At 45.2% G+C, this 22,500-nt stretch overlaps 2 protein-coding genes across 5 annotated transcripts in view; one reads left to right on the top strand and one right to left on the bottom strand.

The window, feature by feature from the left end:
* The window catches only part of LOC143296493 (protein SpAN-like), a 23,582-nt gene extending 12,111 nt beyond the window's left edge, over positions 1-11,471 (top strand). Inside the window, exons 7-12 of the mRNA XM_076608455.1 lie at positions 3,920-4,049; positions 4,850-4,975; positions 5,768-5,871; positions 7,204-7,337; positions 10,123-10,291; positions 11,358-11,471. Of these exons, the coding sequence (XP_076464570.1) occupies positions 3,920-4,049; positions 4,850-4,975; positions 5,768-5,871; positions 7,204-7,337; positions 10,123-10,291; positions 11,358-11,402 (708 nt within the window). The 3' untranslated portion in view covers positions 11,403-11,471. The remainder of the gene's footprint in view (positions 1-3,919; positions 4,050-4,849; positions 4,976-5,767; positions 5,872-7,203; positions 7,338-10,122; positions 10,292-11,357) is intronic.
* Positions 11,472-14,224: 2,753 nt separating this feature from the next.
* Positions 14,225-22,500, bottom strand: part of LOC143296233 (GPI-N-acetylgalactosamine transferase PGAP4-like) — a 24,875-nt gene continuing 16,599 nt past the window's right edge. For all 4 annotated transcript variants that reach the window (XM_076608063.1, XM_076608062.1, XM_076608065.1 and 1 more), the window contains exons 2-3: positions 17,695-18,234; positions 14,225-16,588 (exon numbers count right to left, since the gene is read on the bottom strand). In XM_076608063.1, coding sequence (XP_076464178.1) covers positions 15,145-16,588; positions 17,695-17,714 — 1,464 coding nt within the window. In that variant the 5' untranslated portion in view covers positions 17,715-18,234 and the 3' untranslated portion in view covers positions 14,225-15,144. The remainder of the gene's footprint in view (positions 16,589-17,694; positions 18,235-22,500) is intronic.

Genomic DNA, 22,500 nt, shown 5'->3' with positions numbered 1-22,500 from the left:
CCGACTGACGGCTGCCATTGGGCGCTCATCATTCGTTTCCTGTGTCATTCAATCAGATTTCAGGCACGCACACATACACACTCAGACAAACATGTAACATATAACATTTTACGTGTATGACCGTTTTGTTTATTTACCCCGCCATGTAGGCAGCCATACTCCGTTTTCGGGGGTGCGCATGCTGGGTATGTTCTTGTTTCCATAACCCACTGAACGCTGACATGGATTACAGGATCTTTAACGTGCGTATTTGATCTTCTGCGTGCGTATTCACACGAAGGGGGTTCGGGCACTGGCAGGTCTGCACATATGTTGACCTGGGAGATCGGAAAAATCTCCACCCTTTACCCACCAGGCGCCGTCACCGAGATTCGAACCCTGGACCCTCAGATTGAAATTCCAACGCTTTAACTCTCTCCATACGAACGGTGAAAGAGACGACGTTAACAGCGTTTCACCTCAATTACCATCATCAAAATATTGCAAGCGAAACGCTCTTATACTGAAGTGGTGAATGTTGACAAAGAATACCACAGTTCTGACGACGGAAGCTAAAGGTTGGGTCATTCAGACACCCACTGGACATCCGAGGGGTCTGTGTAGAGGAGAAGAGAGGACTAGCCGCACTGAGTGAATTAACCATTCGGCTATTGCGCCCGTCAAACTAACACAGCACAGAATATTGGGGGTCACTGTCTTGTGGGAAAAGCATGACACTGAGAACTGAGGATCCTGGGATCAAGTCTCACAAGGACTGATTCTTCAGACAGAGACAAACATAATGTGGTCACTTGGAGTATTCAGGCACAGATAACCAGTCTATCTATCTATCTATCTATCTATCTATCTATCTATCTATCTATCTATCTATCTATCTATCTGTCTGTCTGTATGTCTGTCTGTCTGTCTATCTATTTATCTATCTGTCTATCTATCTGTCTGTCTGTCTGTCTATATATATAACTGATTGTCGATCTATCTATCTATCTATCTATCTGTCTGTCTGTCTGTCTGTCTGTCTACGTCTGTCTATCTGTCTCTCTTTTGTCTGTCTGTCTGTCTGTCTATCTATCTATCTGTCTGTCTATCTATCTATCTATCTATCTGTCTATCTGTATGTCTGTCTATCTATCTGTCTGTCTGTCTATCTATATAACTGCATGTCTATCTATCTATCTATCTATCTGTCTGTCTGTCTGTCTGTCTGTCTGTCGATCTATCTATCTATCTATCTATCTATCTATCTATTCATCTGTCTGTCTGTCTATCTATCTATCTATCTGTCTACCTATCTGTCTCTCTCTCTATCTATCTATATGTCTGTCTGTCTGTCTGTCTATCTATCTGTCTGTTTGTCTGTCTGTCTGTCTGTCTATCTATCTATCTGTCTGTCTATCTGTCTCTCTGTCTTTATGTCTATCTATCTATCTGTCTGTCTATCTACCTATCTATCTGTCTGTCTTTCTGTCTATCTATCTGTCTGCCTTTCTGTCTATCTATCTATCTATCTATCAATCTAGCTAGCTATCTGTCTATCTGTCTGTCTATCTATCTATCTATCTGTCTGTCTGTCTGTCTATCTATCTGTCTGTCTTTCTGTCTATCTATCTATCTGTCTGTCTATTTATCTATCTATCTATCTATCTGTCTGTCTGTCTTTTTTTTTGTCTTTTTTTTTTGCTTGCTTGTTTGCTTGTTGATTTTCTTTTACCCTGAGGGCTGGATGGAGAAAAAAAAACCATGTCCTTGCTTATTCCACTTCCCTCAATTAAAGACAATCCATTCATTCATTCATTCAAATTCATTCTATCTATCTATCTATCCACCGAAACCACATAGAACGTGGGTTTGGGGGTGGGATTGAACCCATGTCCTTCCAGTCGTCAGAACCCGACCCTGACCACTTGACCACGGAGGGTGGTGGCCATGATGTTGTTGTTGTTGTTGATGATGTTGTTGTGTTGTTGTTGATGATGTTGTTGTGTTGTTGGTGATGTAGTGTTGTTGTTGATGATGTTGTTGTGTTGTTGTTGATGATGTTGTGCTGTTGTTGATGATGTTGTTGTGTTGTTGATGCTGTTGTTGTGTTGTTGTTGATGATGTTGTTGTGTTGTTGTTGGTGATGTTGTTGTGTTGTTGTTGATGATGTTGTTGTTGATGATGTTGTTGTGTTGTTGTTGGTGATGTTGTTGTGTTGTTGTTGGTGATGCTGTTGTGTTGTTGTTGATGATGGTGTTGTGTTGTTGTTGATGATGTTGTTGTGTTGTTGTTGATGATGCTGTTGTTGTGTTGTTGTTGATGATGTTGTTGTGTTGTTGTTGATGATGTTGTTGTGTTGTTGTTGATGATGTTGTTGTGTTGTTGTTGATGATGCTGTTGTGTTGTTGTTGATGATGTTGTTGATGATGTTGTTGTGTTGTTGTTGATGATGTTGTTGTGCTGTTGTTGATGATGTTGTTGTGTTGTTGTGTTGTTGTTGATGATGTTGTTGTGCTGTTGTGTTGTTGTTGATGATGTTGTTGTGTTGTTGTTGATGATGTTGTTGTGTTGTTGTGCTGTTGTTGATGATGTTGTTGTGCTGTTGTGTTGTTGTTGATGATGTTGTTGTGCTGTTGTGTTGTTGTTGATGATGTTGTTGTGTTGTTGTTGATGATGTTGTTGTGTTGTTCTGTTGTTGTTGATGATGCTGTTGTGTTGTTGTTGATGATGTTGTTCTGTTGTTCTGTTGTTGTTGATGATGCTGTTGTGTTGTTGTTGATGATGTTGTTGTGTTGCTGTTGATGATGTTGTTCTGTTGTTGTTGGTGATGTTGTTGTGTTGTTCTGTTGTTGTTGATGATGCTGTTGTGTTGTTGTTGATGATGTTGTTGTGCTGTTGTTGATGATGCTGTTGTGTTGTTGTTGATGATGTTGTTGTGTTGTTGTTGATGATGTTGTTGTGTTGTTGTTGATGATGCTGTTGTGTTGTTGATGATGTTGTTGTGTTGTTGTTGATGATGCTGTTGTGTTGTTGTTGATGATGCTGTTGTTGTGTTGTTGTTGATGATGTTGTTGTGTTGTTGTTGATGATGCTGTTGTGTTGTTGTTGATGATGCTGTTGTTGTGCTGTTGTTGATGATGTTGTTGTGTTGTTGTTGATGATGTTGTTGTGTTGTTGTTGATGATGTTGTTGTGTTGTTGTTGATGATGTTGTTGTGTTGTTGTTGATGATGCTGTTGTGTTGTTGTTGATGATGTTGTTGTGTTGTTGTTGATGTAGTGTTGTTGTTGATGATGTTGTTGTGTTGTTGTTGATGATGTTGTTGTTGTGTTGTTGTTGATGATGTTGTTGTTGTGCTGTTGTTGATGATGTTGTTGTGTTGCTGTTGATGATGCTGTTGTGTTGCTGTTGATGATGCTGTTGTGTTGCTGTTGATGATGTTGTTGTGTTGCTGTTGATGATGCTGTTGTGTTGCTGTTGATGATGCTGTTGTGTTGTTGATGATGCTGTTGTTGTGTTGTTGTTGATGATGCTGTTGTGTTGTTGTTGATGATGTTGCTGTTGATGATGTTGTTGTGTTGTTGTTGATGATGGTGTTGTGGTGTTGATGATGTTGTTGTTGTGTTGTTGATGATGTTGCTGTTGTGTTGTTGTTGATGATGTTGTTGTGTTGTTGTTGTTGATAATGTTGTTGTGTTGTTGTTGATGATGCTGTTGTGTTGTTGTTGATGATGTTGTTGTGTTGTTGATGATGTTGTTGTGTTGTTGTTGTTGATGATGCTGTTGTGTTGCTGTTGATGATGTTGTTGTGTTGTTGTTGATGATGATGTTGTTGTGTTGTTGTTGATGATGCTGTTGTGTTGTTGATGATGCTGTTGTTGTGTTGTTGTTGATGATGCTGTTGTTGTGCTGTTGTTGATGATGTTGTTGTGTTGTTGCAGTACTTCAGCCAGGACGGCCTGTCTCTGACCATCGACACCCCGGAGGAGACGTTCAGAGCCGTCATGGGACAGCGGGAGGGGCCCAGCTTCATTGACGTCAAGACTGCCAACCACCTGTACAACTGCACTGGTGAGTATCAGTATCAGTATCAGTATCGGCAGCTCAAGGAGGCGTCACTGCGTTCGGTCAAATCCATATACGCTACACCACATCTGCCAAACAGATGCCTGGCCAGCAGCGTAACTCAACGCGCTTAGTCAGGCCTTGGGATTTTTTTTTTTTAATTGAGAAAAATAAAATAAAATAAATAAATAAAGAAAGAATAATAAAAAATAAAATAAAATAAATAAAATAAAAAATAACAAAATTTTTTAAAATAATAATAAGATAAAATAAAATTAAAATTAAATTAAATAAATTAATTAAATTAAATAAATACATAAAGTGGTGAGAGATCGCTTCACGACACACGCCACACACACACACACACACACACACACACACACACACACACACACACACACACATAAGCACACACACACACACACACACACACGCGAGCACACACACGCACACATACACACGCAAGCGCGCACACACACACACGCACACACACACACACACACACACGCACACACACACACACAAAATTCATTTACCATTGCGCTTGTGTCTTATAAACCTTACGGTTCCATGACAATAAAATCTATTCTGTTCTATTCTATTCTATTCTATTCTATTCTATTCTATTCTATTCACACATACGGAGAGAGAGAGAGAGAGAGAGAGAGAGAGAGAGAGAGAGAGAGAGAGAGAGAGAGAGAGAGAGAGAGTTGTGAAAAATGCAATACAGTGAATTACTACTGCCTGACAGAACATCAAACTAAATTTCTTCTTCCCTCCTTCCCTTCCTCCCTTCCTCCCTGCAGATAAGTGCGGCCAGAAGAAGCGGGCCTTGTGCCGGAACCAGGGTTACGTGGGCCCCGATTGCACCTGTGTCTGCCCTTTGGGTCTGAGGGGGAGACAGTGCACTGACGTCATACCCTCCACCCACGGTCTGTTCGGGGGTGGTGGTGGTGGTGGTGGTGGTGGGGGAAGGGGTTAGAGATGTCGGTATGTGTGTGTGTGTGTGTGTGTGCGGGGGGGTGGGGGGGGGGGGGGTTGGGTGTGTGTGTTCGTGTGGGTGTCCGTGTGTGTGGGGGGGGTGTGGGGTGTGTGTGGAGGAGGGTGCGCGCGCGCGCGCGCGTGTGTGTGTGTGTGTGTGTGTGTGTGTGTGTGTGTGTAGTGTAGTGTGCGTGTGTAGTGTGTGTGTGTGTGCGTGTGTGACGTTGATTCGTTTAGTTTGTTTGCTGTTTGGCTGGCTCTTTGGTTGGTTAGTTGGTTGATTGGTTGGTGTCTGCGTGTGTGTGTGTGTGTGTGTGTGTGTGTGTGTGTGTGTGTGTGTGGTGTATGTGTGTGTGTAGTGTGTGCGTGTGCGCGCGCGTATGTGTGTGTGTGTGTCCGAGTCTGCGCGCGCGCGCGTGTGTGTGTGTGTGTGTGTGTGTGTGTGTGTGTGTGTGCGCGTGTGTGTGCGTGTGTGTGTGTGTGTGTGTGTGCGTGTTTGTGTGTGTGTGTGTGTGTGTGTGAGTGTGTGCGTACGTGTGTGTGTGTGTGCGTGCGTGCGTGTGTGTGTGTGTGTGTGTGCTCGTGCGCGTGTGAGTAACTGATAAAAGCCACGAACTTCCTGTCTGGGAATTTAGAGCGTCAATCTGCGTTCTTATTTTAAGTACTAGTACTAGTAGTAGTAGTAGTAGCAGCAGCAGCAGTTGTAGCAGTAACAGTAGCAGTGGTACTGGCTGCACGTGCAGAGTGCGGGGGAGTGCTGAGGTCCACTACAGGAATCCTGCAGAGTCCTGGCTTTGACCATGGCTACGGCTACGGGAACAATGTGGACTGTGTTTGGCTCATACAGGTCAGGACACTTCTGTGTGTGTGTGTGTGTGTCTGTGTGTGTATGTGTCACTGTGTGTGTGTGTGTCTGTGTGTCTGTCTGACTGTGTGTTGTGCCATTCTCTCTCTATCCTTTTATATGTATTCATATCTTTCTATATATATATATATCCATCAGTACATCTGTCTGCATCTTCCTCTCCACATGACTACAACCAATATCTTTTACGCATGTACAATCGATAGTTGGGATCAGGCTGGACCGCGGAAACTGCAAGTGTTTAACAATATTCAAAAACTAAAATGCTGACGACTGTAGGTGAAGCTTTGTGCACATTACATGATGATGGTGATGCTCATGATGATGATCTGGTTTGACTTGAAGTTGTGTATCTTGTGAATGGAAAAGAGTTCAAACTCTTTGCTATTTGTTAATCCTTTGTTCTGCTGGCCTCATTTAATAAAAGTAAAATAAAATAAAAAAGATTTCAGGATGATCTTGATACCTTTTTTGCGCCTATCCAGTTTCTTGATACATTTCCAAGATCACTAAGATAAAAGCAGGTAGTGACGATGACGGTACAATTCTAAAAGACGTTGCCATTTGCTAGCATATCAATCTTGTTCATAATGTGATGGTGTCGGGGTAAGGGTAGGGATGGAGTGGAGTGGAGTAGGGATAGGTAGGATAGGGGAAAAGGGTGTAGGAAAGGAATGAGGGATTAGGAGTAGTAGAAAATAGCAGGTTCTCGTGCAGGCAGAACCATATGAAAGCGGAAGCCCTTTCAATGGTTTAATCACTAAAGTTATTACAGGAAAACAGTGCAGAGATACGTAGCACAAACCTTGCTGTGGAAGCACACTCAAGGTGGTCAGCTTAACTATCGCCACAGGCTGGCTCAGGTGAATTAATTAAATACGCTGCAGTAGAAACACAGATTCCAGCTCAGCCAGTGACGTTGAGCGGCACTGGTCGAGGAGTAGGTGTGTGATGAGCAGGACAAAATGACGTAAGCTTAGCGTCAGTTGAAATCTTTACACTGACGGACGACTAGACTAAAATCTGCTTCTAACTGATCAAAGTGTATGTGTAAGCACAACAGGTATAATCTGCCGTGAACAATACCTACATTTAAATTAATACATGTTAGGAGCAGTTTAGAATGGGCACAGGTTATTCGAATTTGGAATGACGTCGTGCTTTATGCCTGAGTCATTGTAAGGCAGCAGGTACGCTGTGACAAAAATGGCGTCTGCTACAGCTCAGCTCTCGGCTTGCACTGTGAGTTGAACAATGGCTATTTGCAGCCAGCTGAGCACTTGGCTACAGTAAAATATCCATTCTGGTCCTCAGGGGCCTTACGGGTCAAGGCCGACTACAGTGACCCTGGTCATGGAGGTGTTTGAGATGGAGGATGACGTCATCCAGCCCTGTGCCTTTGACTGGTTGGAGTTCCGCAGCCTGGGGCCACACCTCCACGGGCAGCGGTGTGTGACAGTGTGTGTGTGTGTGTGTGTGTGTGTGTGTGTGTGTGTGACAGTGTGTGGTGTGTGTGACAGTGTGTGTGTGACAGTGTGTGGTTGTGTGTGTGTGCGTGTGTGTGTGTGTGTGTGTGACAATGTGTGTGTGTGTGACAGTGTGTGTGTGACAGTGTGTGTGTGTGTGTGTGTGTGTGTGACAGTGTGGGTGGGTGGCAGTGTGTGTGTGTGTGTGTGTGTGACAGTGTGTGTGTGTGTGTGACAGTGTGTGTGTGTGTGTGTGTGTGTGTGTGTGTGTGTGTGACAATGTGTGTGTGTGTGACAGTGTGTGTGTGACAGTGTGTGTGTGTGTGTGTGACAGTGTGGGTGGGTGGCAGTGTGTGTGTGTGTGTGTGTGTGTGTGTATGTGTGTGTGTGTGTGTGTGTGTGACAGTGTGGGTGTGTGGCAGTGTGTTTGTGACAGTGTGTGTGTGACAGTGCGTGTGTGACAGTGTGTGTGTGTGTGTGTGTGTGTGTGTGTGTGTGTGTGTGTGTATGACTGTGTGTGTGTGTGTGTGTGTGTGTGTGTGTGTGACAGTGTGTGTGTGTGTGTGTGTGTGTGTGTGTGTGTGTGTGTGTGTGACAATGTGTGTGTGTGTGACAGTGTGTGTGTGACAGTGTGTGTGTGTGTGTGTGTGTGTGTGTGTGTGTGTGTGACAGTGTGGGTGTGTGGCAGTGTGTGTATGTGACAGTGTGTGTGTGACAGTGTGTGTGTGTGTGTGTGTGTGTGTGTGACAGTGTGTGTGTGTGTGTGTGTGTGACAGTGTGTGTGTGTGTGTGTGACAGTGTGTGTGTGTGTGTGTGTGTGTGTGTGTGTGTGACAGTGTGTGTGTGTGTGTGACAGTGTGTGTGTGTGACAATGTGTGTGTGTGTGTGACAGTGTGTGTGTGTGTGTGTGTGTGTGACAGTGTGTGTGTGTGACAGTGTGTGTGTGTGTGACAGTGTGTGTGTGTGTGTGTGACAGTGTGTGTGTGTGACAGTGTGTGTGTGTGTGTGTGTGTGTGTGTGTGTGTGTGTGTGTGAACAGTGTGTGGGGGGAGGTGCGACAGTGTGTGTGTGTGTGTGTGTGTGTGTGTGTGTGTGTGGGAGAGAGAGACAGTGTGTGGGGGGAGGTGTGACAGTGTGTGTGTGTGTGTGTGTGTGTGTGTGAGACAGTGTGTGGGGGGAGGTGTGACAGTGTGTGTGTGTGTGTGTGTGTGTGTGTGTGTGTGTGTGTGTGTGTGTGTGTGTGTGTGTGAGACAGTGTGTGGGGGGAGGTGTGACAGTGTGTGTGTGTGTGTGTGTGTGTGTGTGTGAGACAGTGTGTGGGGGGAGGTGTGACACTCTGCCTTCCCCTCCCGGCACCTTTCTTCACTGTGGTTATTTGTGTCCAAGGACAAGGTGACAGAGTGGTCAAGATGCTTACCTGCCAACACAGTGTCCCATAGGGTCTGGGTTCGATTCCAGGTCCATGAGTGGACAGTACCACTCCAATGTTTGTTCTCTCTCTCTCTCTCCCTCTGTCTCTCTCTCTCTCTCTCTCTCTCTCTCTCTCTCTCATTTTCTATGTGCGGCTGAATGCGGAGTCTAAGAGGAGGGATGCAGTTTGGGTTGTCTTTAAATTTCTTGTTGAAGGGGGAAGAGGCCCCTCGATGTATTCCCTGTGATGAGCCTCCCTCATCGTGAAACACGTGCTACTTGACTGTTGGGGATCTGCATGACGATAAACACAGACATTACAAGGCGGTTTCTTTGAAGACCTCGTTTCGTGATGTCCCTCCGTGGGTGCTGATGGACTTCTTAAAAGAAGTGAACATTTTTAATCAGATTTGAAGGTTTTAAACTATGGAAGTTTTTTTAAACTTTGAGTGGAAAGTTTGAAGTGGTGACTCGTTTTAATTGTTTGTTTTTTTTACTCTTGTAGTAGTTATTAACGTGGCGATAGCCTTGAGATGGCCTTTGTGGTCGGCGAGGCTCTAAGCACCATAATTTCATTTCATTTCATTTCATCTCTCTCTCTCTCTCTCTCTCTCTCTCTCTCTCTCTCTCTCTGTCTGTCTGTTTCTCTATCATGGGAGGAAGGTGGCCGAATGGTTAAAGACGTTCATCTGCCAATACAGTGTCCGTGAAGGTCTGAGTTCCATTCCCGTCACCCCTTTCTCCAAGAAATTGATTTTGAAAATCAAACTGAGCGTCTAGTCATACATACATACATAGAGAGACATTATTTATTTATTTATTATTATTATTATTATTATTATTACTACTACTACTACTACTACTACTACTACTACTACTACTACTACTACCTTTTTTAATAATAATATATTTATTTATTTATTTATCTATTTATTTATCTATTTATGTACGCTTATCTATTATTTATTCACCTTTTTTTTCTTTTTTGTTCCCTCAAGGCCTGACTAAGCGCGTAAGGTTACGCTGCTGGTCAGGCATCTGCTTGGCAGATGTGGTGTAGCGCATATGGATTTGTCCGAACGCAGTGACGCCTCCTTGAGCTACTGAAACTGAAACTGAGAGAGACACAGACAGTCAGACAGAGACATAAGACAGAGAGATACATGCACTCCAGGCCCTGTCTGAGCGCGTTGGGTTATGCTACTGGTACAGGCAAACTCCACCGAGAAGATGTGGCTGTGGTGTATCATACAAGGGTTTTGTCCGAACGCCAGTGACTCCGACTAAAAACTGGAAGCTCTGTGTGTGTGTGTGTGTGTGTGTGTGTGTGTGTGTGTGTGTGTGTGTGTGTGCCCAGGTTCTGTGGGGAGGGTCCCTCAGAGCCCTTGGTGTACCGGGGCCAGGGCTCCGGCCTGGTCGTCACCTTCCACTCCGATGAGTCCTTCACTTTCGGCGGCTTCAGGCTCCGGTACTTCGTCCGCCCCACAGACCCTAAAGACACCAAGACCCCGGCTTCTGGAACTAAAGTGGGTCCTGTGGTGTGTGTGTGTGGTGGGCGTGAGGGGGTGGTTGGGGGGTTGGGTTGGGGTGGTTGGGGGGTTGGGGTGGGGTGGTTGGGGGAGTGGTTGGGTGGTGGTGGTGGGTGGTTGGGGTGGTGGTGGGGGGGGTGTGGGGGGGGGGTGGTGGTGGGGTGGTAGGGGGGCTGGCTGGGGGGGGGGGTTGGGAGGGTTGGGTTGGGGGGTCGGGGGAGTGGTTGGGTGGTGGTGGTGGGTGGTTGGGGTGGTGGTGGGGGTGGTTGGGGTGGTGGTGGGGTGGTTGGGGGTGGGGGAGTTGTGGTGGTTTGTGGGAGTGGGGGTGGTTGGGGGTGGTGGTGGTGGGCGTGGTGGTGGGAGTGGCTGGGGTGGTTGGGGGTGGTGGTGGTGGGCGTGGTGGTGGGAGTGGCTGGGGTGGTTGGGGGTGGTGGTGGGCGGGGGGTGGCTGGGGGCGTGGCGGGGCTGGGGTGGGGGTGGGAGGGGGGAGACATGGAAACTGGAGACAGGATTGGATTCATAAGTCGGGCGAGGAGGTTTTCAAGTGTTGTGTACCTGCACACCCTGAGTGCTTGTGTGTGGTACGTGTTATTTGTCTATCTATCTATCTAACTCTGTCTGGCTGTCTGTCTATCTATCTGTCTGTCTATCGATATATCTATCTGTGTGATATATCTATCTGTGTGTGTGTGTGTGTGTTGTGTGCGTGTGTGTGTGTGTGTGTGTTGTGTATGTGTGTGTGTGTATGTGTGTGCTGTGTATATGTGTGGTGTGTGAGTGTGTGTTTTATTATGTGTGTGTGTGTATGTTGTGTATATGTGTGTGTGTGTGTGTTGTGTGTATATGTATGTGTATATGTGTGTGTGTGTGTGTTGTGTATATGTGTGTGTTGTGTGTGTGTGTGTGTGTGTGTGTTGTGTGTGTGTGTGGTGTGTGTGTGTGTGTGTGTGTGTGTGTGTAAAATGTAACGAGCACCCTTTCTCTTGTCTACTGCTGACTAAGGTGAAACTCTCCTCTCTCTCTCTCTCTCTCTCTCTCTCTCTCCCTCTCTCTCTCCATACAGGACCAGAAAGAGCGGACACGGGAGACAGGAAGGAACGGAAAGTGATGGAGACCTCTGTGATAGTTTGGCTGTTGGCTGTGTGTGACTATTCCTGGATGGTGTGTTTAAAGGGGGGAACAAGAAGAAGAAAAAAACAACAACAACAAAACACATACTGACGGTGTCGTGGTTGACGAAGTTGTGAATGTTGGAATGAACGATCTCTCTCTCTCTCTCTCTCTCTCTCTCTCTCTCTCTCTCTCTCTCTCTCTCTCTCTTTCTCTGACTCTCCTCTCTCTCTCTCTTAGAACAACGGCAGATGTGTAAGTCGGCCAACGTGCTAATGTCTTCACCGTTGGAAAATAAAGATTCATTCATTCATTCATTCATTCATTCATTCATTCATTCTCTCTCTCTCTCTCTCTCTCTCTCTCTCTCTCTCTCTCTCTCTCTCTCTCTCTCTCTCTCTTTCTCTGGCTGGATGAAAAATAAATGATATCAAAACAAATTATTAATTTTTAAAAGAAGAAATCAAAAGCGGAATTAACCAAAGAAAATATCCACAAACAGAAAACTAAAAATAAATATATAAAATATATATCCTGAAACTTAGACTGACATATATTGATGAACTAGATAAACAGAACAAAGGTAAGTAGCCCGCGGCCACATAAATATAAACATGAAAAGAATTAGAAGAACAAAATCTAAAAAACAAAATGGAGCAAACGAAAACAGTGTTGAAACATGGTAGATCTGCTGCGGGACAAAACTCAAGAAGCCGTGTGGGCGAGAGCATAATCCAAGGGAAGTTACTTAGCAATGAAGACAACAGAGCGGGGGCCGTCCATCGCTTCTTCCCCTTGGTTTGATGATGGCCGCTGTGTGTCCTGTCAGTTCGGAATGGAACGATCATCTCAGTTTTAATTGACTCTTTTGCAGGTGAATAATAAAGACATGGAAATGTACATAAGATACAGGAAATTAAAGAGGAAAATAGGTACACTACAACTGAATTACATATTTTTAATGATTATCTAACACACCAATCAACATACGGAGTGATGTGCCTGTACAAAAAAAAAAAAAAGCTTTAACTCACTCAGTACGGCCAGTCTTCTCTTCTCCTCTACACAGACCCCTCGGATGTCCAGTGGGTGTCTGAATGACCCAACCTTTAGTTTCCGTCGTCAGAACTGTGGTATTCTTTGTCAACATTCACCTCTTCAGTATAAGAGCGTTCCGCTTGCAATATTTTGATGATGGTAATTGGGATGAAATGCTGTGAACGTCGTCTCTTTCGCCGTTCGTATGGAGAGAGTTAAACTGCCCTAAAAACTAGGTGGCTTAATAAAGTAGAGAAATGTTTCACCATGAGACAACACACCACTGTTTCCCTTATCTCGCGTGTTGTTCAGGTAGGACCATGATTAGGGCTGGCTATGAAAGGTAGGGACAACTTGAAATCAAACCATGTGGCTTAAATTTTAGCCCAGCCGATACTCAGACACACACAGAGAGACAGACAGCCAGACAGATATATAGATAGATTGATTGATAGGTAACAGGTAGGAAGGTAGGTAGGTAGGTAGGTAGGTAAGTATGTGGTAGGTAGGTTGATTGACTGATTGACAGAACAGACGGATAGATAGATATAGACAGACATAGATATAGATGGATAGATAGGCAGATAGATAGAGGGACAGATAGATAGATCTGTGGCGTTCATTCTTCTTGTGCTTATCTGACAACCCTGGCAAAACAAAAAATGTCACGTACTCTCGTTGAATAGCAGCAACACTTACTATAAAGGCTGACAGGTGTACAGTGCCGCAAAGAGGACAGAGCGCGCGCGCACACACACACACACACACACACACACACACACACACACCAGTTTGACAGCGAAACATTGCCACGTACAGAAGTCACCTTGGAGTGAGTGTACGTGTGTCATTATAGCTAGATATCTGAGGCGCTCGATCGGCAGTCCCTGTCTCGGGTATCCCCTTATCAGCAGTGTTCGCCGCTAAACCTGTAGCTCTTATTTCTGGGTCACCGCTCCCTAGCTTAGCTGTCATCTGGGTCAGGCTGACTGGCTGGCTAGCTTGGGGGCTGACGCGGCCAGTTTGGGACAAGCAGGTCTGTCCGCAACAGTTGGCTTTTCTCTCTCTCTCTCTCTCTTTTTTTTTTTTTTTTTTTTTTTTTATAAGACCAAACGTTTATAGTTCGTTCACCACCCTTTAAATATGGTTGCCACGAATAAAAACAAAACACGTCTGTAACGCGCGCGCGCGTGCACACACACACACACACAGCGGCGAACGCACACAAAATCAAGCGTGCTGAGCGTGACACGCACATGTACAGTTCAAAATTAACAGTGATAATAATAAATTAATAATTTAATAGATTCAAAACAGTATTGTAAAAAACATCGTGATAGGGATTTCTCATGTACCTGACGATCCACTTTCATTCTTTCTTTCTTTCTTTCTTGTCTACAATAATAATTTTCTATTGACACGAAGGCACGAACACTCAACTTCCTCCCCATGCTCCCTCCCCCACCCCACTCCATCCCTCGACCACACACACACACACACACACACACACACACACACACACATAGGCCCCCTCCCACACCCCACTCCATCCCTCGACCACACACACAGACACACACACACACACACATAGGCCCCCTCCCACACCCCACTCCATCCCTCGACCACACACACAGACACACACACACAGACACACACACACACACACACACACACACACACACACACACACACAGGCCCCCTCCCACACCACACTCCATCCCTCGACCACACACACAGACACACACACACACACACACACACATAGGCCCCCTCCCCCACCCCACTCCATCACTCGACCACACACACACACACACACACACACACATACACACAACACATGGAATGTGGAACAACGATGGCTTCCATTATGAAAATACAATCAGATATAAAACACGGTCCACACACAACACACACACACACACACACACACACACACACACACACACACGGAATGTGGAACAACGATGGCTTCCATTATGAAAATACAATCAGATATAAAACGCGGTCCACACAACACACACACACACACACACACACACACACACACACACACACACACACACACACACACGGAATGTGGAACAACGATGACTTCCATTATGAAAATACAATCAGATATAAAACGCGGTCCACACAACACACACACACACACACACACACACACACACACACACACACACACACACACAAACACACACACACACACACGGAATGTGGAACAACGATGACTTCCATTATGAAAATACAATCCGAGATATAAAACGCGGTCCACACGCACACACACACACACACACACACACACACACACACACACACACACACACACGGAATGTGGAACAACGATGATTTCAATCATGAAAATACAATCAGATATAAAGCGCAGTACACACACACACACACACACACACACACACACACACACACACACACACACACACACACACACGGAATGTGGAACAACGATGATTTCCATTATGAAAATACAATCAGATATAAAACGCGGTCCACACACACACACACACACACACACACACACACACACACACACACACACACACACGGAATGTGGGACAACGATGACTTCCATTATCAGAAAATACAATCAGATATAAAACGCGGTCCACATGCTGTGTTTTGTCTGTTTTGTTGTTCAAATCAGCCAGACCGTCAAATTCACAAAAAAGCCCGTTCCTGTCCACGACTCAAAACAGCAGAAATTCCTCCACAGGTTTCTTGCTGGTCTTGGGCAAAGTGCTGACCATGCCCACGTGGTGAACGATGTTGGGCTCTATGTAGTAGCCGGGCAGACCAAGGTGCTCAAAACAGTCCGATACCCGCAAGTCCACAAGACTTTTCACCGGACTCTCCGCCAACCACGTGACCAGGAAAGGCATGACGGGAGCCGGGTACAACATGGCCGGGATGCAGCAGCGAGGCGACGCCTGAAAACGATAGGAAAACTTGGAAAGGCGCCGCAGCTCGTTCAGGTTCTGTCGACCGACGATGTAGGAAACGGCCAGAGTGACGACAACCCCCAACACAAACGCCCGCCAGCCTGGTTGGAAGAGCTGCTTGCGCCTGAACGTCCAGCATGCGTGGAAGAGCAGCCCCAGCCCTCCCCCCACTGCCCCCAGACTGGCAAGGTCGGCAAGGCGTAACGGCTCGAAGGCAAAACCTTGCCACCTCTCCGGGAAGTAAAACTTGATGAAGGCGAAAGAGGAGTTGGGCGATGGCGAGACTTTGCGCTCTGGGTACGGCACAAGCTGCGAAAAATAAGGCGGGAGGTTGGAAACACAAGAGGCGTAGTCAGAGGTCAGAAGGAGAGAAAGCAGAGAGATGCTGCTGCTGCTGCTGCTGCTGCTGCTGCTGCTGCTGTGGTTGTGGTGGTGAAGGCACGTGTGAGGCTTGGTCAGCTTGGACAGGCTGTGCTGCAGCACCTGGCTGAAGTCCGCGTGAAGCACGGCATCGTCCTGCAGGATGAGGTAGTACTGAGAGCTGAAGCGCTGCGCCACCTGCAGGCAGTACAGGTAGTCGTACAGCTCCCGTTCATAGGCGTTGGAGTGCCTCCTGTCCCGGTACAACTGCTCCGTGCCCGGGATGGCCAGGTGGGACACGTCGGGGATGGTGGAGCCGCCGTACCGCTCGGCGTAAGGCAGGAAGTCCTGCAGCTTGGTGGCGTCGGCGTGGTTGTGGGGGTAGGGGTCCACGTTGCAGACGAAGACGAAGCTGTTCCGGAAAGCTCTGTCCGTCCTCACCAGGGACAGCACGGAGGCGGCGCTCTGAAGCACGTAACCAACGTCCCCAGGGCCGCTACCGGGCTTCTTCCGGCTGACGGTGATGATGGCCATGGTGAAGGTCAAGGACGAGTTAGCCGCCTGTGCAGACAAGGCCCGCAACTCCGGCAGCGTCTTCCTGGGAACCCAGGTGAAGAAGTCCATGGCGGCGTTGGTGCGCTGGGAGTTGAGGTGAGCGGCCCGGCCCTGCAGCCTGTCCTTGCTGTGCAGCACGGGGAAGAGCAGGCTGAAGGGCCGGAGGGAGGCAGCCAGCACCACACACAGCGCCAGCAGCAGGGCTACCACGGCCCGCCTGGTCACACGGCACGACTTCCGGTTTGGACACAGCCCTGCCACCTTGCTCAGCTTCTTCCTGAGGAGCATGGTTTGTGCTGTGAGTGGAGGTCAGTGCTGTGAGTGGAGGTCAGTGCTGTGAGTGGAGGTCAGTGCTGTGAGTGGAGGTCAGTGCTGTGAGTGGAGGTCAGTGCTCTGAGTGGAGGTCAGTGCTGTGAGTGGAGGTCAGTGCTCTGAGTGGAGGTCAGTGCTGTGAGTGGAGGTCAGTGGTCCTGCTTTTGAAACTGACAGCTGTGTCAGGATCCCTCCTTGGCGAGCTAAAACAGCCAACTCGTACAACAGCACAGCACTTGTATATCTAGTAAATCATTTCTTTGAGATTAATATATCAAATTAATTTTTGTTTTTTTAAATAATTTGAATAAGCGCAGTTCTTCGACCTTAAACTCGATTGAAACCTGTGCCTTGAGTGATTCGATAGAATCCTAAAACGATGACATCTAGTCTCCAGTGTATATGAAAATCGCTTGCCAACAAGATTCCCTTCCGAGCGAGAACAGACTGGACGCAACACAAACAGCAGACCACGTGATACTTCCTATCCCCCAGTGACACCACAATAATTATGTTCCTGAAGCGACATGTCCACTGTCATCACAATAATTATGCTTCTGAACCAGCACTTCCAGTAATGACACGTTCAGTGACACCTCCTTGCATTGGTACCACTCCTCTTTTTTTTCTTTACATTTTTCTTTTCTTTTTTTTTTCACACGAAGTCTTTCTCAAACGCTGTGATTGTCTGCTATTGATTTTGCCTGCAGTGTATATGACACCACCACCCACCCCCCTCCCCTCTCTCCCCTGCAGTGGATTCTGGTATCGGCAAGTCCGCTGACTGATCACCTTGGGCAACACCTGTGGTGGTCAGCTCACTGTACACTCAGTGTAGATCGTGATCACCGCAGCTCTTACCTCTAAGCAGAGAAGTACCGTGTGCTCACTGCACAAAACCTCCCGTTAGTCTTGGTGTGACAATGTCTGAAACTAAAGGCCTGATAATGTTTTGTCTGGGTACTTGATTGTCTCTAAAATGTTGGAATATGAAGTCTCGGATCTTCCATCTTCTTCGTCTTTTTTTTTTTTTTTTTTTTTTTTTTATAGACAGCCAAACCGGTAACTTACTTGTAGATTGGAATCCCCATCACTCTCGTTTTTTTAACATATGAATGTTGTTGTTTTTTCCCTCAGAGAATGTTGTCTTACATTTGGAATTTGAACCCACGTATCTCCATCATATTCTTCTTCGAAATTTTTTTTTTCAGGCAGCTCAGTTGACAACTTGCCAGTTTCCTGACACAAAGGTAACTGTTTAATGGCAGAAAAAGAGGAGGAGAAAGAGTCACTATGACATTTTCTTCATGAAACCCAAACAATTTCTCTTCAAAGAGCTAAAAAAAAAAAATTAAAAATTAAAAAAAAGCCAGTTCTTGATTCATATCATTTCAACCTATCCAGGGAGATTTGCTTGAATTTCTCCGAGTGAGTCCTGCACCACTGAACAAAGGAGAGATTACAAAGAGACGACGCTTGCTGAACGAAGAGAAAATGACCCAGTTCGTCTGGCACTGTGTGTCCACGTAGAGTGACCAAACATTGGATCCTCACGTCAAGTTGAACGACCCTCCCACACCGCTAAGACTGACCGAACAGGCAGGTGATATTCTGCAACAAAAGAAAACACAAAAACTAAAGCATGACCAAACAAGCAAGGGATATTCTGCAACAAAAGAAAACACAAAAACTAAAGCATGACCAAACAAGTAAGGGATATTCTGCAACAAAAGAAAACACAAAACTAAAACATGACCAAACAGGTAAGGGATATTCTGCAACAAAAGAAAACACAAAACTAAAGTGTGACCGAACAGGTAAAGGGATATTCTGCAACAAAAGAAAACACAAAACTAAATCATGAATAAACAAGTAAGGGATATTCTGCAACAAAAGAAAACACAAAAACTAAAGCATGTCCAAACAAGTAAGGTATATTCTGCAACAAAAGAAAACACAAAACTAAAGCATGACCAAACAGGCAGGGGATATTCTGCAACAAAAGAAAACACAAAACTAAAGCATGACCGAACAAGTAAGGGATATTCTGCAACAAAAGAAAACACAAAACTAAAGCATGACCAAACAAGTAAGGGATATTCTGCAACAAAAGAAAACACAAAACTAAAGCATGACCGAACAAGCAGAGAATATTGCGCAACAAAAGAAAACAATATAAAAGTATGGTGAAACCAAGCAGGTGATATTCTGCGACAAACGAAGACGACGACAACAACAACAACAACAAATGCTTGATGAAATAAGCAGGTGGTATTCTGCAACAAAAGAAACAGGAAATGGGGCAGTTGTTGAAACAAGCAGGTGACATTCTCCACTAAAAAATAAAAATAAAAAATAAAAAAAATCGACAAAGAAGCACACAGCTGAAGCTAGCCACGTTCTTTATTTTGTCACGCCATGTACCAATGTTGGTTTTTTAACACCTTAGACAGACGAGGGATCAAAACCAGAAATACTGTCAAGAATTGCCCAGATCACAGCCGCAATGACCAAGCTCAAACCCATCTGGAGAAACAGAAAAATCGCCATCAGTTCCAAAATCAGACTGATGCGCTCTCTGGTCATGTCAATCTTTTTATATGCATGTGAATCATGGACCCTCACAGCGGACTTAGAGAGAAGAATAAGAGCTGTAGAAATGAGGTGCTTCCGAAGACTCTTAGGCATCTCACACAAAGACCACATCACGAATGAAGAAGTCAAGAGACGCATCTGCAATGAAATCGGGCAAAACACTCGCCAGACAACGAAAACTGAAGTGGTTTGGTCATGTCACACGCTCCTCTGGTCTTGCTAAAACAATCTTACAAGGCACAGTGAGGGGAGGAAGAAGAAGAGGCAGACAAAGGAAGAGATGGGAGGACAACATCCGAGAGTGGACAGGCATGGAGCTGAGAGACACCCTCAGAGCGGCCGAGAGACGCGAGGACTGGAGAAAGGTGGTTGACAAAGCTTCGAATGGCGCCCCAAAGGATTCGGAATCTGAGGGATCGGTGACGGTGACGGTGATGTACCAATGTTGGTTTTTTTAACACCTTAGCTGCTGAACTTTAAAGAAATGAAATCAGTATGGTGCTGGCTTCAATCCAAAGTGCAGTGCAAGGATCACTTCTGGTGTAGATTCAAGCGGTGTCAGTGATTGTGCAGAAACTTGATTGAATGACACAGGAAAAGAATGAGTAGTGCCAAACCCCCCCCCCCCCCCCCTGCCCCCCACCCCCCAATGGCAGCTGTCAGTCGGCTCTATCCAGGTAGGCAGCCTGTTGTGCAAATAAACTCTGTAATTTAAAGCGCTTAGAGCTTGGTCTCTGACCGAGGATCGACGCTATACAAGTATCCATATCATCATCCTCATCATCACGTTGAATAAATTATATCCACTGACTACAACCGAGACGGCGTGATGCTTGTGTGTGTGTGTGTTACAGTGTGATGACAGAAATTCTGTTGGTGTGTGGTGGAGCAGGCAGGGTGACATCTTCATTATTGACGGTCAGTCTGTCCCACAGGGGGCCACACTGTGACTGTCAAACAGATCGGTGCAGGTCTGGTGATGGCCCAAGTGGTTGAGCTCACCAGCAGCCAGCAGTCCTGGGTTCAATTCCTGCAATTACCAGGGTTGCTTTTTTGTTTTGTTGTTGTTTTCCTCGTCTTCTTACATATGTACTTTGTGAGGTGGTCTGGGTTGCTAGTCGTTCGGATGTGTCTTGGGCATGTAAAAGATCTCACGGCAACAGAGTTGTTCCTCTGTGTGTGTGTGTGTGTGTGTGTGTGTGTGTGGTGTGTGTGTGTGTGTGTGTGTGTGTGTGTGTGTGTGGTGTGCGTGTGTGTGTGTGCAGTTATTATTATCATTATGATTAGTAGTAGTAGTAGTAGTAGTATCATTATCATCATCAGTAGTAGTATCATTATCATCATCATCATCATTAGTAGTATTGTTATCATTATCATCGTCACCATCATCATTATTATAATTATCATTATTATCAACATTAACTTCGTTATTCGTCATTTTTGACTCACATGTGTAAACAAAGTTAGTCTATGTTTTAATTCGTTATTTATTTACTTCTTTGCTAATTCATTTTCCTTATAAGTCATTCTAGCTGCCATCTAAATATAATCGTTGAAATTAAATTCAGTGAGGACCTTACAAAGACTTTTTGTTTTCTTCTTCTTTTTTTATATTTCATTCTATTTTTTATCTACTAGTTATTACATTGTTGTATGTCCAGTCGATTAAGAAATCCGTGTTTAGGATGAACTTTCAAACACAGAGAGAGAGAGAGAGAGAGAGAGAGAGAGAGAGAGAGAGAGAGAGAGAAGAATTGAAGGAAATAAATGAAACGACACTGTTTCTTGTTAGGAATAACCTATAATATTGTCAGATAAAAGAGAGAATTAGAATATGAGAACTCACAGACCAAATGCATACAGATGGCAGCATAACCCAAGCCTGTACTGCAGGCCTTACTGTAGTCAGAAACGAATGACAGATGGGAGTTCTCAACTGCATAAAACTCCGTCACTGTCGCAGTTCAGTCTTTCGCACGTGCAACACGGTACTCTCTCTTCTCTCTCTCACACACACACACACACACACACACACACACACACACACACACACACACACACACACACACACACACACACACACACACACACACACACACTAAACAAACAAACAACAACAAAAAACAATCCCGCAAACGACGAGCGCGCACGAATGCATGCATATGTGATGTATTTTGTGTGTGCATGAACAGTGTTCGTGAGATAAAGAATAATACGGTGTTCTCCTGCTGATCACACACATAATACATGATCCGTAAACAAGAGCTGCAGACTTGAGGGCAAGTTGGACTTTGGGAACCATCCCAACGCTGACTGTCCCAAAAACCCTCTTGGCCGAGAGAGTGGGTATGTATTAACTCTCTCCATACGAACGGCGAAAGAGACGACGTTAACAGCGTTTTATCCCAATTACCATCATCAAAATATTGCAAGCGGAACGCTCTTATACTGAAGAGGTGAATGTTGACAAAGAATACCACAGTTCTGACGACGGAAGCTAAAGGTTGGGTCATTCAGACACCCACTGGACATCCGAGGGAGGGTCTGTGTAGAGGAGAAGAGAGGACTGGCCGTACTGAGTGAGTTAACTTGGGCAAGACAATCCGCTATGATCAAAGTTGTTGCCCAGATAGTCGTGACAACAATAATTCACTGCCTCCTCCGATGTTCTGATGGTCACAGTTGGAAACGACTGATTAGCATACAAAGAAACAATCGCACCAGACATACAAAAAGATGAAAATGCCCAACGGCATTTTGGTAAAACTAAAAAAAATCAATCGTGCTCGCCGCAGGGGGTACATCAAAAACTTATGACAACATATCAAATTTCGAAGAAGAAAAAATGGCAAACACAAATTACGCAAACATAAAAATAGCAAATACATAATTATATGCTTATATACGTACATACATACAGACAGACAGATACATATAGATAGATGGATAGATAGATAGACAGACAGACAGACAGACAGACAGACAGACATATAGATAGATAGATAGATAGATAGATAGATAGATAGATAAATAGATATTGGAAAATACACAATGGAAACTTGCTGTGGGCCCACCAAAGATCACCATATCAATTTTCAATTTCGTAATGCGAGGGTTAAAATTGCTTTTTTTATACAAGCTAAGAAATTTCGAAAACATTTCTACGTCCAGGGAATAAACAAACCGTGTATTCACTGTTGTAAGAGAGCGGGACAGAGAGAGGGGGGAGGGAGGGAGAGAGAGAAAGAGGGAGAGAGGGAAAAGAGAGAGCGGGGGAGAGAG

The sequence above is a fragment of the Babylonia areolata genome, chromosome 21 (assembly GCF_041734735.1).
Source record: "Babylonia areolata isolate BAREFJ2019XMU chromosome 21, ASM4173473v1, whole genome shotgun sequence".
Taxonomy (NCBI): Eukaryota; Metazoa; Mollusca; class Gastropoda; order Neogastropoda; family Buccinidae; genus Babylonia; species Babylonia areolata.
Note: the sequence above shows the minus strand (reverse complement) of the source record. Positions and strands in the feature narration are given on the sequence as shown.